The sequence below is a fragment of the Pollachius pollachius genome, assembly GCF_949987615.1.
Source record: "Pollachius pollachius genome assembly, chromosome: 3".
Lineage (NCBI taxonomy): Eukaryota > Metazoa > Chordata > Actinopteri > Gadiformes > Gadidae > Pollachius > Pollachius pollachius.
Window position 1 is genome coordinate 25,388,031 of NC_136936.1, and position 17,981 is coordinate 25,406,011.

The window sequence follows — 17,981 nt, forward strand, 5'->3', positions numbered from 1 at the left end:
CATGCAGTGGGAGGGAGTGAGTGAGTGAGTGAGTGAGTGAGTGAGTGAGTGAGTGAGTGAGTGAGTAAGTGAGTGTATATTAAGCAGACATGTATGCCTGTGTAGTATAGTATTTGTTCATATTTCCTTTGTCTTCCTGAATATACGTTAAGGTTAACGTATGATACATACCATGTAGTGAGGACCGTGCTAATGCTGCAATCTCTTGAATAGTAAGAGCTCTTCTTGATTTAGGTAACATTTCAATGGTGTCATCAACATTCACCTGAAAGAGAGAGAGGAAGGTTAGACTTCAAGGTTCACATGGCAGCGAGCAGCTTTGGTGCATGTTCTCACTCTCGTAGTATGACTCAGAGGCAAATCAATTTGTATTTTTGATGGTTTTCAAAGCAGAGCAAAATACTAGTCAAGACCTTGAAAATTAAATGTCTGCCATTCTGTTGACTGCTAGCAATCCTCACAACCAAAGCTGCAACCAAAGGCTTCCAGTGTAACGACGACCAGAAATGTTATTCGTATAATCAGTCAATACAACCCTCTGCCCCCCCCCCCCCCCCCCCCTCCACCCTCCACCCCCCACCCCCACACACCCACAGAAACACACACACACACAGACCAAGCATGGCCTGTAAAAATAACCAGACAGGAGACAAAAGATGGACCCCTCCTCCCGTCAGTTCCTTCATCAAATCAGTCTCCGGTGTAAAGTCACACTGCTGGTATCAGGTGTTGACCAGCATCTTTGTCCGCCGGCTCTTTTTATAGCCCTACCTGCGTGCAAGTGGAGCACCAACGTCAACGCTTTGGGAGACCGCATGGCAGGCAAAGGTTGTGTGCTATTTAATATGGGTCAACTCAGATGACCAGGCCATTTACAGAGTCTAAACATATCTGAGAGAACTAGCCGAGAAGAAACATGTGGCAAATACCCAAAATCTCTAAATGTTTTCACAAGCGCTAAAAGGTTTCCAGGATTGGGATGACTTTAATCATGACTGAAGGCTAGGAGAGAAAGGCTGGAACACGTTTCGCTGAGGGACACCCAGCTCAAAGCCCCATTTCAGTTCAGTCGCGTGGGGATCCTATTTATTGTGGCTGGTTTCAGAATAAGCCTTTCCTACTAAGACTGGTGCTCCACGTGACGGAAGAGTGTATGATATGATTAAAGAAATGTCTTAATCCTTTGTGGTAGGGGCTAGGTATGACTCGGAGAGGTAAATGTTCAACATAGGGATGCACCGATGTATCGGACGAACATCGGTAACCGCCGATATTCGCGTTATTGACTGCCATCGGCTTATCGGAAAATAAGATGACATTCACCTATGGCAGTGGCCGATGTTTACATGTTTAATGCTTCCTCCTCTTAAAATGTCACTGGAACATGTCTTACAAACTGCATATCGCTGATCTTTCTCAGAGACATTGAAATACTCCCACACGACCCGACATTTCCTTTCACTTTTATTTGTAAACAAACCACACATGCACGCGGGCGGCTTTTTTTTTTCTATCGTATCACTCCGCAAGCGTCCTCGGTTGCTAAGCGACGTCAACGTCTTTGGCAGACTATTTCTCAGCTGATCAACACTACGAATGCTGGTAACAAATAAATAGTAAAAAGACAAACCGTGTGAAGTTATTTTCTTGGCCATAGTTTCCATATATTAAAGACGTGTTTAGTTCATCGTCATGCAGGCTTTGTTGTGCCTATCTGCCTAAGCCCACGTTGAAATAATTTGGCTATCGGCCAAATTGTTATTTTAAACATCGGTATCGGCCCAGAATTTCACAATCGGTGCATCCCTAGTTCAACATGTGGTTTATTCAAGAAACAAGGTAAAGAAGCTTGCGTTCTGGAGGTGGTTCATGAAGCATCTCTCGAACACAGGTAAGGATTTAGTTTATAACCTTCGGTCTGTCTTGGCGTGGGCGGAAATGGCAAGAGGCCATGCTCGTAGGGTCATTCTTATCTCAAACCCATAAAACCAGTGTGCAAAATACGGGGTGGTTTTGAGGGGGGCTCGACCCCCAGATTTACCCATGAGAACCCCTGAAAGCCTCAAAATCAAAATTTGAGGGGGGTCTCAAATTATGTCAAAAAAATAAAATATTTTATTGTCACTAATGGTCACTTAAATGGTTTTAGCTCACCATGTTCAGTATTCAGAATTCAAAACATTTATTTACAAATTATTTATTGTTATTTTTTGCCAAGCGGAGCCAGCCAGTCCTGTGTGCGTATGCAAATTAGCCATGTTCGCCAAACAGAACAAGTCATACTAAAAACGGCTAGCAAGCGAAAGCTAAACCAGAGTGTATCACTCATACACTTTGGGTCTATTCTAACTTAAGGTAAGAGGCTATCTTTTAAATCTTTGCAGTGACTGAATTGTGATGATAGAACTGATTGTTGTGCATAAGATGTGTGTGTGTGTGACTGTGCGCGTGCATGTCCTTTCCGGCTTCGGCATACTGCATGGTTATGAAGACCCTGTGGTTGGTTGGGGTCTTAGTGAAGCAGCCTAGCCTTGGAGTTGGAGAAGTTGGAGTGATCAATTACGTGCATGTGAGAGCGATAGAGAGAGCGCGCGCGAGAGAGAGCGCACCTGCCATGGTTGTCAGCATCCACCGTGGTAGGACAAATGTGCCTTGTGTATGTGTCGAATGATGTCTCGGTCTGTAGACCGAGACATTTACTGTAGAAGGATGGTTAAATAATGTCACACGATCGGTCATACTGCAGGCTTTCATTTGCAAGTGCACTGATTGCGTGCCAGTCTCCGATAGGCTACACCTGGCATTTATTCAGTTGTTGATTGCTCTTCTAAGTGTGCCATATTGGTGCCAATTATGTTGTGTTTGCATTGTAATGCACAACTTTGCCTCTCCTTGTTATAAAACAACGTGCATCCAAACAACTTTAGCCAATGCAGCCTCCTATGTCAGTACTGACATAGGAGGCTGCATTGGCTAAAGTGATGCTTTACGAATAGGCTACTATAGCATATCGCATTATCTATAGCGTACATGTGTTGTCATGTAGGCTATAGACTGATTGATTGCATCCATGAAATATTGTAATGTTATGGCCTACTGCATATTGAGAAAATTTAGATCGGTATTGCACAAAAATCTGGGGATGAGTATCCCCCCCGAATATTGATGGGTATTTCGCACCCTACATAAAGCCGTAAGTGGAGTGGTTCATTTGAGCCGGGTCCTGCCAGAACAAGTTCCGGCACCTCTTAATTTTTGCCTCTCTGTGTTCCGGTACTTATTTGGGTGGATCCGGTACCTCGCATAAAAAAATAAAGAAATAGTCGGAGATCTGTTGACGCACTGAAAAGCTGGGCCAACAAACCACGCCCGACACTTTTGAAATTCGCCGCATCTGAGGAGCAAGTAGAGAAAAAAAACGGTTACCATTTCAACGCAAGCATGTCAAAAAGACAGTTCAATTAACTGTCTTTTTTCAAAAAGAAAGAAGAGTTGCAAGACACTTCAAAACGAAAAAAAAAAAAAAAAGCCTCCACAAGCGGCGACGAGGGCAGCTGCAGCGGGTCATGTTGATGGTCAAAACTGACTGCAGCAGGAGGCTAGTGCCGCAACAGCTAGCCGGGTTCACCGACAGCTAGCCAAGCCGGGGCAGGAGGCTGGCACCGTGCAGCAGCTGGTCAGGTTCACCGTCACTCGGAGCAGGAGCAAGCTACAGCACTAGCAGTCAGCCAGGTGGATCACCAACAGCCAGAGCAACAGGCGGGTACCCTGGCATCAGCTAGCCCGGGACAACAGCTGGAGCAAGAGGCAGGAACCGCAACATCAGCTGGCTTACAGCAGGAAGATTCAGAAGGAGAGGAGAGCGCATTGAGCGGAGAGGAGTGTGGGACGTCCAGTGACAGGTCAGGGATGGGATGCACAACTGTTTGGACAGCAGCTCAGTTCAAAGCGAAGCAGACTTAGTACCCCTGGCTTCTTATGGAAAATTCAGGTTTTGGCTGCACAACGTGTAAGGCGGTGGGGACTTTGGGGGCAGAGAAGACGGGGGGGATGAAACTCACAAAAGAGTGGGTTTCATGCACAGTAACCTCATCTGCTCCAGATATTAAAAAACAGCAACGCGCACTCAGAAAAAAAGCGTTTGAACATGCCCGTACCAAGTCTCACCTAGCAGCAGTAATCATCATTCTTGAGGAGGCAAAAGTGGACACTTTAGGACAGTCTATAATTAATAGTCAGTCTGAACAGATGGCCACTAAAGCTTGCGTATTTCGCACATCGTAAAAGGAGGCTAAACGCCACCGTCCCGCATATGGCTTCGAATATGAGATTGATTGCCAAGAATTAAATGGACTCGATATGGGGAGAATTTTACATTCCAATGTTGCGTGTGCAAACATACAGAAACATATTTCTGAAGAAATGAAAAGAAAACTGTTTGAAAAAATAGTACTGTGCACTCCCAAACTCAGTTTAATGCTGGATGAGTCAACCAGTTTAAGCAAAAAGAGCTGCTTGAAAAAATACCTTAGGGCTCAGTTGCCTGATACGGACAGCCTACAAACATTTTTACTGAACTCGTAGAGTTAGATGATCTAACTGCTCAAGGTATTGTCCACAAACTGTTTTCTGCTCTGGAGCGCCTGCATTCAACACAGGATTTTCTCTCTAAAACCCTCATTGGAGTAACTTGTGATGGTGCTTCTGCTATGTTAGGGCGTAAAAGTGGAGTGGCGAGTCGGCTCCAGGCCATTTTCCCCAACATGACTGTGTGGACTGCTCAGCCCACAGGCTTGAGCTTGCAGTCGCAGACGTAGTGAAAGAGATGGGCGCTATAAATCACTTTAAAATATTGATAGACAAGTTATATGCACTGTATAACACCTAACAAATCTAACAAAAACAGAATGGAGCTGATAGTCTGCTGAGAGCTTGGATGTCCAGCTATGCAAAATAGGTCGTATTTTAGACACTAGATGGGTGGCATCAAGTTTTAGAACCGTTGAAGCAGTGTGGAAGAACTACGCAGCACTTTACAAGCATTTCAAAACTGCATCAGAAGATCCCTCCCGTAATAGTGTCACAAAGCAAACATACAGTGGGCTTGCTATTCGCGTATCTTCGCATGCGTTTGTGAACAACTTAGGCATAATGTGCGATGTAATGCACTAATTATCCGAGCTGACAGATGAAACTGGATATAACAAGTTCATTGAGGAGTTTAAGGTGCTTTACGCAAAGTACTGGCCCGAGGACGCAGGTGCGCTGTATGGAGAGACTGAGGTTAAGTCACTGTGTCAGCGCTTCAACATTGCCAACCCGCGCACATACGGGCCTACAGAAAGTACAGAGACTCAGATGGAAAAGACACCCCCGATGAGCTGATGGAGTTACTTGTTGCTGTCAACAGCATTCCCATTGCAAGTGCTGAATGTGAGTGCGGATTTTCTCAAATGAACTTGATTTGCACTCCTAACGGTACCTCTTTGCTCACATCCACCATATCATCTTTACTCTTTCTAAATCTTGTTGGACCCCCCGTCTAAATTCAATCCAGTCCCGTACGTGAGGTCGTAGGTGGCCAAAGGACACAGAACTGCCACAGACACACACAGTAAAACCCGAAAAAAAGAGGTAGAGGAGAATCCGGACATGCTCGTGATGTGGGGTGTTTTGGACAACTAAATATGGTGGGCGTACTGTCTATTAATAGGACGCCGTGCCAATCTTTGAATAATAATAATGGAAGATATGTGTGATTTATTAAAAGCTTCTTTTTTTTTAACACATTAGACCTGTTGAGAAATTAATTGCTGACTGTACACTGTATGTCCCACCTGTGGTGATGTGGGCATTTGCCTGTGCTGTGCGGAATATAGCCTAAAATAATTGTAAATTATTACATTTAAACCATGGATATTATTCGAAATTCAGGCTTGTAAGTCCCACAGCGTGGCAAGTGGGCATTTTCATGTTGTTTTCAGCACGTTTTATGTATACGTTCCGGGACCTGTGCCCGTCTCGTCATCCCTGAGCGGTCATATGTACTTTGCGTTCCGGCACCTTATGCTTTACAAATCAAGCACTGTGTATGTGGTGTTGTGTTGACCACTCTATGTGTTCAAGAGGCTATTCAGGACTGGTATCAAAACAACAAATGTGTGGTCCAATGAGGTACATATGTTAGCTTTAATCATGTGTTCTAAATAAAGCATGGACGAAATCAATGTACATCAGATACCTGACGGACGGTAGCCTGTTAAACATTGAATTAATAACGTTGGACGTCTTTTGCCCGCACATTGACAGCGTGACCTGCTCGGCACGGCCACAGGGAGGGAGGGGAACCATGTCTGCTGGAGGGAGCCGCCATGACTGAACCTGATTATTCCCAGCTTTTAGCCGACGGGCTTCTGTGTTTCTGTGATAGCGCAGGTTTGGTGGGCGCAGATGAAAGGATGAACGCTAACGTGGGGGTTATTAAAGGTGCATCGGTCTAACCTCTCTCCCACGTAACCTAGGAAACGCTCGCACCGTCACGCGCCGTGCCACAGGTTTCAAGCGGCCCCCTTCTGCACCGATCGCTCGAATTACAGGCTAATTAAGGTGTCAGCACAGCAGATGCCTCATTTGGGAACTAGTAGTGTCCTACTGAGTCAACTATCCTTTTCAAACATGTTGCGATAGGCTACCAGGCTGCCTCTTATAGCGCTATGAAGGCATGTCTGCTACTCTATTCCAGATAAGTTATGTTATCACCATGACGTCACGAGACAGTACATCAACCTCTTCTTTGAATTACCAGTGCTCTCTCCTTCCCGACAACGCCCTGGGTTTTCTCGCACAAGAAGATCTTTTCAATGGAGAATAGGGATGGGCATGATTAATGACGATCGACTAATTGATCATTATGAATTTAGCTGATGACGTACATTTTTTATAGATAAAACTAATGCAGGTTCTGTTGCATAGTGTCAGTCTTGGAATGCAATGAATTTTGCTATGTGGCAGCAATTAAACATTTTACCACATGGGGGCAATATTAAAAAAAAAAAAAACCGACAGTTACCTGCGAGTTTCTGTGTATTTTAAAAGTAATCATGAAGAGTATGAGGTCACGGCGAAGTGTGGTATGGGACCATTTTGATTTAAACAATGACTTAGTTCACTGCCATCTCTGCGAAGCTGTGTATAAGTACAACACGGCCACGACTCAAATGATGTACCACTTGAACAACGTGCATCCCACCCTGGTTAGTGGCGGTGCATCCTGCTCTCAGTCTCAACCTAGCATCGACTCGATGTTAGCATGGACACGGAGGAGCTGCGATGCACAACGAGCAGATAAATTTATCCAAGGGATCTGCAAGATCATTGAGATGGATATGCTGCCCTTAAGAATCGTTGAGGGCGAAGGTTTTCGAAAACTGATAAACATATTGGAACCAGCATATCACATTCCGTCACGACGTACCATCACCAGACTGATAGAAACTCACTACGAAGAACGGAAGCAAGAGCTGTTAAAAGAATTGAGCACAACTGAAAGAGTTGCTCTAACCACAGACTGCTGGACCGCTTTGACAGCTGAGAGCTACATCACAATCACCTGCCACTACATCCAGCGTTGGGAAAGTTCACTTTCTACGTGAACTAGTTCAAGGTTCAGTTCACAAATTTTAAAATGAACTAGTTCATTTAAACGTTCATAATTCAAACAGTTCCAAAAAATGAACTAGTTCATAGTTCTTTTTTTCTATTTGTTGCTGTAAGCTATTCGTTTTTTCTGGTATTTTGAACATTGAGCTCCCTTTGTGGTTTGTCTAGGATGAAATAGAGTGGTTGAATCAAGTATCGTAGCAAAACACAGTTTCTATTTCTATAGTATAGCTATTTCTATTTAGCGCATTTTGTAAATCCCATTGATTTCTGTTGGAAGACTCGTTGGCCGGAAACGGAAAGGGGGGGTGTTCACGTTTGGTTGTAGTCTTTTCGCTCGGTTTTAGCCCTACTGTTGGGACGGAGAACCGAGCGAAAAGACTACAACCAAACGTGAACAGCCCCCCTTTCCGTTTCCGGCCAACAAGCAAAGCTAGGAGGTATTCTAGTCTGCTGAGCTATGAGCCAGAGAGCTAACGTTATGGATTGTACATATTTATAATTCGATATTCGTCTCAGCCTTTATTCCACAGATACTCTAGGGTCTATAGCATATAACCGCGTTGTCTGATTACAGTTTATTTCATTTTCCAAGATTTAACAGCTCTCGTTTTGAAGAATAATCACCGCGCCATTTGTTTCAATGGGCATCGCGCCGGTCTATACTTTCAAAATAAAGTGTACATATTTATAATTTGAAATTCGTCCCAGCCTTTATACGAAGGTTACTATAGGGTCTATAGCATATAACCGCGTTTTCTGATTACAGTTTAATGTAACAGTAAGCTGGCAACACCGCAACTGCAAATTAACCACACGGAGATAACCTTGGCAACCGGTCAACAACACGGCGTTCTGCGCGCGCATCCGCCGTCTTGACAAACAAATAATTCCCATATTGAACGAAGTTAAACCAAGTGAGTGTGCCGTTCACACACCAGAATGAACGAGTTACGTTCACAGTAACGTTCATCAGGCAGTAATACAGTACATTCAGTTCACGTTCGCCCAAAATATGAACGCCATCAGGCACAACACTGACTACATCAGTGATGACTGGCAAATTAACTCAGCGGTCCTGCTCCAGAAAGCCTGCAAGGCCAGCATACAGCTGACAATCTCGCTGAGAAAATGAACGAAGCTGTACAGCAATGGGGCCTTGAAGACCGAGTTATTGCATGTGTTCATGACAACACGGCCAATATTGTTGCTGCGAACAGTCCCACCAGAGTGAACTGGATTTCCGTTGCCTGCTTTGCACACACACTCCAGTGGGCCATAAATGACGGATTTGCAATGTGTCTATATCGGGTAATATCAGCGACTAGTAAACTTGTTAGCCACTTCTATCACAGTACGGCAGCAACCAATGCACTGCAAAAGAAACGGGAGCAAATGGGCCTCGTAACACACCGGCTTATCCAGTCATCTAAAACAGTGGTGGAACTCTGTGTGCAATGTGGTTGATTGGCTGGCGGAGCAGCGGTGGGCTGTTACTGCTGTGCTTTCGGACGGAACCGTGACTAAGCTTCAAGATGACAGGATCCTGGAGTTGAAGGATGAGCACTGGCAGATGATGGAGGACACACAGCCTGTGCAGTCAGCACTTAAATGTGCCACCACGGTTTAGTCTGCCGAGAAAGACGTCTCCATCTCGAAAACCTATCCCGTTACCTTCGGCCTCATCAATATCCACCTCATGCGCAATGAAGAAGACGGGCCCAGACTCAGTGAATTTAAAGCAAAAGTGCGGTCCTCCCTCATCAAGCGAATGAATCTAAGCTAAACTTTTTTATCAATAATAGCCAATTGGGGTAGGCTTAATTACATGCATATTTGCCTCTTATCTGCATTACGTTGCCTATTTAGATATTTTCTAATAGATTCCCCCCATCATATATTTACAGGTTCAGTCTGATGAGTTTGTGTCATCCGCCCCCATGATCTCATCAATGCTGGAACCTCGCCACAAGCACCTGGGCTTTCTTAACTCAACACAGAAAACGGCTGCTAATGTGAAACTGGTTGACCTGGGAGAGGCAGTGGAGATCGGTAGGGCGGCTATCCCAGAGGCTGGGGGAGGCGAGGAGCCTGCGTTGTCTGACACGGACAAGTGGAACACAAACACTGGAGTCGCAGCCTCTCAGTCCCAGGTCTCTGCTATGGCACAATTCCTTGGGGAGCACTATAGGCCTACCACTCAATGCGAGTCTGGCATCGAAGCAGCACTTCAGAACTTTCTGAGGGAGGCCCCCCCACCCCTGGATTGCACCCCTACAGGCTGGTGGAAAGTGAATGGAATACGGTTCCCCCAGCTTGCCAAGTAAGCACGGAGGTACCTGTGCATCACGGCAACGTCGGTCCCCTCAGAGCGGGTGTTTTCGGCAGCTGGACTGACGGTCACCGGGCTGCGGTCGCGTCTGACCCCAGAGCATGTTAACATTCTCATTTTTCTCAGCAAAAATCTGTAGACTGTTGCTGAAGTTGTATGTGAGTTATTGGTTCTATTTTCTGAAGCTTTGTTCATAAGCCTAATTCATTGTCAGGTAGGCTAACAATCACCCTCTTTCTCTGCCTTTTTTTATAGTTTTGAGTTACATTTGGCAAAACCTGTCTGAACTAAGTATGATATATTTTTGGTTAAGTTATAACATGATTGTTTTTTTATATTATTATTATTATTTTGGGAAAAAACGAGGGTCAGTTGTGTTTATGAGCACCGGCTTCGTTGCTTAAGAGCAGTGGTTCTCAAACTTTTTATACCGCGTACCACCACGGAAAATATTTGTCTCCCCAAGTATCACCATTATGACAGATGTATAAAATATAACAAAATACTGTAGTAGTAGGCCTGCGGCCCTATTCAGCTACGCAGATCTCATGCAGGAGGCACATTTATTCTTAAACATAATATTATTTATTGTTAGCTGTTGTCAGCTGTACAAAGTGGTAGCACTAGAACAGAAACACGGAAACACATACACAAACACACAGCAAGTGAGAAAATGATCTCATGGTAAATGTATTTCCATTCGTAGCCTACTAGTATTTTGATAGTACAGAACCCGTAAAGGGACATGGGGTAAAAAAAAATAATTTAACGTTTTTCGTGAGCACGAGAAAGTATCAGGTGCTCACGAGAAAATATCTGGTGCGCACGAGAAAGTATTGTACGCATATCAATGTTAGTGTGTGTGTGTATGTGTGTGTGTGTGTGTGTGTGTGTGTGTGTGTGTGTGTGTGAGTGACGTCAGCGAGTGATTGGACGAGCGAGGAGAACGAGCGGTAGCGTGCGTGTCAGTTTAGTGAAGTAATAAACGAGTCCGGTTGTGTGTAAGAATAAAGCAAGGGCGTTATTTTGCATAGGGACAGAGGTAGCCTACACGTCCCGACCAACTTTGGGAAAGAAAGGATTGTCCCTACTAATATTTCTATTTATTATTTAATATAATGGAAGCATATTTAACATAATGAATTTAATATAATATTTTTTGGCAAACTCTTGCCAAACTCAGCGGCCACCGCCGTGAAGACACACCGATTTTGGGGGGGGGGGGGATGCACATGTAAATCTAGATTTTATTTTAATAAAGTATTTGTTGTTGCAGCATGATGCAGTCGACGTAGCGATTTTGGGTTACGTCTGTGAAGTGTCCCTACCAAAGCTGAGACCAAATTTCGCCCTTGGAATAAAGTACCCAGCCTGTCAAGAATCGGTCGCCGCTTCATTCTGACCATATTCCGACCTATAAGCAGACACACTGACGGTCAAAGTGAAGGGTGTTGCCCCCGAGAGAGATTTGGTCCTGGAGGGAACGTCTCCCCTGTGCTCCTCGGTCTGGGAGGCGACAGCAGGAAAGGTGTAACTAACCATCTCGTATTGGAGGTGGAGCGCGAAAGAGTATACCTGCTCCAATAGTGCGAGATAAAAATAAAGCACATTAATTGTAATGATTTTAGCTTGTGTGTGATTTATCGCGGGCACAGGGACACACAAGGTAAAATCATTCAAATGAATGTACTTTATTTTTATCTCTCACTATTGGAGCACGTAGGCCTACTCTCTTGCCTCCAACTATGAGATGGTTAGTGTTACACCTTTCCTGCTGTCGGCTCCCAGACCGAGGAGCACAGGGGAGACGTTCCCTCCAGGACCGATGCTCTCTTTTTTAACGTTTTTTTTTTTCTAATTCCTCTGCGTACCCCTTGATTAGCGCACCGCATACCACCAGCGGTACGCGTACCATAGTTTGAGAACCACTGATTAAGAGCACATTAGTGCATATCAAGTGTAACCATTGAACGGATCCGGTTTAACTGCCACAAGAGTTATTCATCTAATAAGAATGATCTCAATGAGGAAAACATGCAGTGTTTTTGTATTTTCATTGCATTTTGAATATAGCATATAAATAGTTAATTCAATATAAAATATTAACGATTAATTGAAAATTTATCGTTGATTCTCCCGACGATCGACTAAGACAATTTAATTGAATGCCCATCCCTAATGGAGAATAAAACGCACATCGTCCTGCAACCTGGCCGCATCTGCAGGTCGTTTCTCTCGGACTCGGACCGCGCTGGATGGTGGCCTGTTAAATTTCTTCTACCCCTCTCCCTCCCTCCCTCCCTCCCTCCCTCCCTATCTCTCTCCCTCCCTCCCTCCCTCCCTCCCTCTCCCTTCACATCACGGATCTCCTTCATCGGCCAACTTTCCACAAAAGGAATATTTCTATAGCAAACAGTCACCAGGGAACCAGTCGTTACACACGCTGTGATTAGCTGATAACATCACACGCAGCACACACCTCCACTCTCTCGGAAGACAAGCTCTGGCGCATCCCCTCTCCTCCCTCGGGTTAAGATAGCAACCCCCCTATGGACATAGTAACATGCATCATCACACGTGGTGGATGTAGCCTTTAGGTTACGTGTTTTCTGAGCAGTGTTTATGTGTGGCTCCCTGTATGCAATATGAGCAGGCCTACGTTTGGTTGGAGAAACAGCAGTCTGTTAGACCAGCGATTCCCACTCCCAGTCCTGAACCAGAGCCGATCCATGGACCCGTTAAAACCGGGCCTTGAATTTTTCTTTTTATATATATAGCCCTATATATTTTTTTTCTGATTTTATAACTTTGGCCTAACGGGTCATGTTATTTCCTCCAACACATAGACATAAAATCTATCAATATATGTCTCTAAACCACTTTTTTTTTTTTTTTTTTAGGGTTTATTAACCCTAACCCTAACCCGTCTCTTAGGGGATTTTTCTTCTTATAAAGTGTATTATTTTATATAACTAAATGTATAAATGCAACAGCATTTCCTTGCTGTTGCTTTAATTGTTGTGAATATGACACATAAACCATCTTGAAAACCAGCCACATCCTTTGTTTAAAAATTATGCATCTTAAAATGAAGGCATTCAAATTGACTGCCGGTCCTCCAATTTGAAAGAATATTCCGGTCCTTGGAACAAAATAGGTTGGGAACCCCTGGTTTAAGAGACAGCAGCCTGTTATACCTATAAGGATGATCACAGCAGGTGGCTCCATGAGCTTACTTTAATGCGTCACATTTCACGCTTTTATCTAAAGCGACTTACGATAAGTACATTTGTCAGAAGAAGGAGAAACAATTTATCGCTGTTGGTACAGAAAGGATGTTCACAGAAACAAGTGCCAAGTACTTACAATCATTAGGTTAACCCATTCCCGTATACAACAAGAGTAGCTGGGATATGATGCTACACAACTAGTAGCATCATATATAATTACTTCTTTTTTTTATGTTGATCCACAAATGAGACGTGTCAGATCCATCGTCCAAGCACCGACAGAAAAAAGTTGGCCTTATTGTTTTGAATAACTATTTTGTCCAAAAGCAAAAAGAAAAGTTCAAATTAAGATCCGAATTAAAAATGAATAGCTAATTACAATGAATGATTGGCGAATAATTCAAACCGAACTGCTGAACGGATTAATGAAAACTAAAATAACGAGGTATCCGAAACTGAACCACACGGTAAAGGCTGGGATGACGTGGTTAATTAGGTTATTATTAAACCGGGAAAGATGGAGAAAATAATTGAATGCTTCACATGGCGGTATGGCTGAGGGCCATTAGAGGGCAATTCTGTGTCATATCTGATTAGTAGTGCAGTCCATTTAAGTTCTTAAAATGCTTATAGAGATGTAGCTCGGTTCCCTTTGATATAGCCTAGGTACTGACTTACACATCCACCCCTAATGATTACTAAAGAGGCTGTATCCAAGGCCCAGACGTTTAGCACACGCTTGAGTCAGGATTGAACATACAGAGGCACCGCTATGACTGGTGCTGTCCACCTCTTTAGCAGAGCGGAGCAGGGAGCTTTAAAGGGGTGATATCATGCTTTTTTAAATTTTCACTTTGCTTTAGACTGTTATATGAGGTATGTGTGTATACATGTTTTAGAAAAGTCTGAACCAGGGGGAGTATTCACGCCCACCCAGAACGCCCCTCAATAAGTGAGTCAAACTGCTTGTTTAAAGGGATATTTCACCGATACAGAACGGGCGTTCTATCATTATAAAATCGCTATTATAGTATAAAAAAAAAACGTTTTTCTTCCCTCAGTCTAACCCAGTCTTGCCTTGGCCCAGCTGTCCTCCTTACATTTCTCCTGACCTGACGTCAAATGACACGTTTGACGTCAAGTCAGTAGAAATTTGCTTGCCTGCTAGAAGGGCCGAGGACTACAAACCACTGGTTCCGCAAATATGTAAGCCCACCAATAAGGAATGAGGGGGGCGGGAGCTTGCGTATGAGATGTAAACACAATGTCCGCAATGTTTCTTCACCGCTTAGCTAGAGAACTAGACCAACACAAACCTCCGACCATGGCAGAAGCAAATTTGCAATGGGAAACAGCCAAGTGGAGCAAGTGGAGACCCGTGTTTTGATTCTCGGCCATGGTGGAGAAGGAATTGGGGGAAGAAACGTTGGCTTTGACTCACTGAAGTCCAGATTGCACTGCAACTTCAGATTGATGTGGAAGGACCAGAGACGTCGTAGACGATCTGAGGACAATCTGAAGTAGACTGAACTGCGACATGGAGGAGAAAGGGATTGTTGCCAGCAATTGTGGACAGTGAATTTTCTTCCGTCTTAGCCCCGCTGACCGCGCCAAGGCACCACCGCCTCGGCAGCGGGGCTCCGGCGGGCAGCGGGGCTCCGGCTGAAGACAATCGCGGGCAACAATCCCTTTCTCCTCCATGTCACAGTTCAAGTAAGTTGCAGTTCTTCAGAGAGTTTAGAGAGTCAAAGCCAACGTCTCTTTCCCCAATTCCTTCTCCACTATGGCCGAGAATCAATACACGGGTCTTATTTGCAAACCTGCACCCGCCCGAACCCAAGAATTACATTCCGCACCCGACCAGACCCGCTATAAATTGATACTGACGCCCGACCTGCACCCAAAGGAAAATTAGACACATTAGATGGAACGCCAGGGAATTACACTATCTGGTGTTTGGCGTGGTGCTTCATCCACTGTGGATGGTTTTAGTTTACTCGTATGCTCCCGAATAACATCTCCAGCACCGGAGAAGTCTCACTCGCAATCGCAAAACCCGCGACCGACCACGCTGTTCAGGCATCCGACCCGACCAGCACCCGTGTCCAACACAGTACCAACATTATTTTTCCCCCGTTTCATCGAAATTGTGCAGTTCACCTGTCGGGTACCCGAACCCGTGCAGGACTCTGGCTGAGATAACCCCCACTACGAGTCTTTACTTGTTGTGGATGTACCACAGACGTCCGAGAACCCGACTCAGTCTTTAATTCATAATATCATCCGGAGGCGCGCACAGTTTTTGACCATGATATTATATATTGTATTATATTATATAGATACCTATATATTATATAATATTCTATTATTTAGATATAGAGCTCCGGGAGTCTGCAAACGGCAACAATCACTTCTCCTCCATGCTTCAGTTCATGCTGGAGTGCAGGGAGTGAACACTGATCGGCTTTTATGTCCCTCAGGGAGTGAAAGCTGATTGGCATTGTGGGAGGTGTCGTCTTCAATCTGCAAACGCCAAACAGTCACTGTCTGCCTTTTCTTGGTCAAGGAGGTACAAAATTTGAAATTTATGTTACTATTCGACTAAATATATGACCCACTTTCAATACAGATTCATGTCTCCACCGGTGAAGTATTCCTTTAAGCTCAAACTTTCCTTCATAACAGTGGGACGTCAGACTTGCAGTGGGCGTTGCTGAAGTGCAGGAGTCTTGCCTCCTGGCTGCCCGCTATGTTTACAACTTCCTAAGGATGTGAGTTTCCAGTCACACGCACAAATCGTTCGACCAATCGCAACAGAGTGGGCGTGCTAACCAATCACAGCAGACTGGGCTCCTCGGGCTTACAGCAACATGAGACAAAATAGACGCAGAAATTGGTTTTGCAGAAATGAACAGTGTGAGAATAATAAGGGGTATTTCTAACATACAGGCATGTTACCCTATTCTAGTAGTAACCCCAAATGCAATTATTAACCCTAAAAAAAGCATGTTATGGGATTTTTGATCAATGGTCCCTAGAGGATACACCGGGGCTGGGGGGGGGGGGGGGGGGGTAGCGGAGACCCGGGCGCGGTGTCACGTGTCAGAGGGGGTACCATTGAGAAGTGTGACGGGAGCACAACAGGGGTCATAGAGAGAAGGAGCAGCACCTCGCTCCAGTCCAGGCTTCCCAGCGGCGCTGTGAGAACCAGTCTGTGGGCCAGGCAGGTCCTCGTGTTCCCCAAGAGGGCCAAGTCGGTGACTGGGCTCGGCGAGCTCCACTCCACGCACAACGTGGCGTCGCCCGCCACTGTCGGGAAGAAGTTGTCAGGGGGAGAGGACACAGTAGGGCCATGCGGACGTGCGTGGAGGACAGCCAGACAGCCACTATGAGGCCTGAATGGTTTGGTGGATTCAGCCATGTCCTGTATAGAGCATCTCACTGCAGTATGCCCTTCAGTGGACAACAAACACATTCAAACGATGCCAACGTTTGTTAGGAAATGGGGTCTACTTCTAGTAAGATAGCTGTTAGCACGGCTCAGTCTAACTTCATGCATTCATAGCCATGCTACATCATGCTAGCAGACCTGTGGAGGGTTTGTGATGCAGGCCTGTTGCCTCCCCAAAGCCTTCAGCCAGCCACCTTCAACGTCTGAAACCACAGAGCAGCTTGACAGTCCAAGGCTCTCTGGTTCACAGCAGAACAGTTCCCACAGGATTCCCCTTCTCAACAGTCGAAGGCCCACGCTGGTCATGAGCAGACCAGAGTAGACCAGTAGAATGGGGTTCATAGAGACCCCGCAGCCGGGCAAAGGGTGATGCAGAGCTGAGCATTACAGGACCCTGGACAGAACAACATGTTGACCGTCGTACAAAGCCAAGAGTTTCATGTGTTTATGTGTGTGTGTGTGTGTCTGTGTGTTAAATCAGTGTAACAAAGCCACACTGAAAGTGGGCCTCATTGTGTGTCAGTGCTCTGCCCTCACCAAGGTTCTCGTTACACTCTGTGAAGCGGGGAAAAGGTTGCTTAGCCGTCAAAGCCCCTTTGATACAAAGTCCAGTTTCACACCACTCCTCAGCCTATAGAGGGTCCAACGCATCGTTTAGCAGGGCCGGCTCCTGTTGCCCATGCTGCTCAACAGGGGCGTTTCTAGGTTTCATGAACATCCGGGGCTTAGCCCAATGGGAAAATGAAAATGCCCAAAATAATTGTATGCTTTATAGTGCATGCAATTTTTTTCATAATGCTTAACCTAAATAAACAAAATATGCCATTTATTATAGCTTTAAATAGCTACCTGGCTGCTGTGCTGCTTATCCCCAAACATCTAAAGTTCCATTCAAGTTATTTCAGTTATTTCAGAGTAAAATAAATACAAGTGAGACAGACCTTACACATGTATATATATGGATCTGACATTGAATTAATTGAATTAATGCATTCCATAGTTACCAGTAAATATACCAATAAATATATTTTTTTATTTTATTTTTTTTACCCAAAAATTATATTCTGGGCTAATTAAATAATATCTTGGGCTTTAGCCCCGAATAAAACAGCCTAGTGACGCCACTGCTGCTCAGTAACTGCCATTTAATTGAACGAGATAAGATCAGATGGCCTAAGGCGCTTTGTATCTGAATCTAGGCCAGCAGCTCGTTAACGGACGAGGAGCGACACCACCTTGGTTAATGGACATAGTGTCAGGAGTGACACCACCTGGGTTAATGGACGTAGTGTCAGGAGGAGTGACACCA

At 44.9% G+C, this 17,981-nt stretch overlaps 1 protein-coding gene across 1 annotated transcript in view; it reads right to left on the reverse strand.

Annotated features, from left to right (window-relative positions):
• The window catches only part of fam131ab (family with sequence similarity 131 member Ab), a gene marked incomplete at its 3' end in the record, with an annotated part of 30,121 nt that extends 13,650 nt beyond the window's left edge, over positions 1–16,471 (reverse strand). The window contains exons 1-2 of the mRNA XM_079731633.1: positions 16,391–16,471; positions 172–265 (exon numbers count right to left, since the gene is read on the reverse strand). Of these exons, the coding sequence (XP_079587759.1) occupies positions 172–241 (70 nt within the window). The 5' untranslated portion in view covers positions 242–265; positions 16,391–16,471. The remainder of the gene's footprint in view (positions 1–171; positions 266–16,390) is intronic.
• Positions 16,472–17,981: the final 1,510 nt, after the last annotated feature.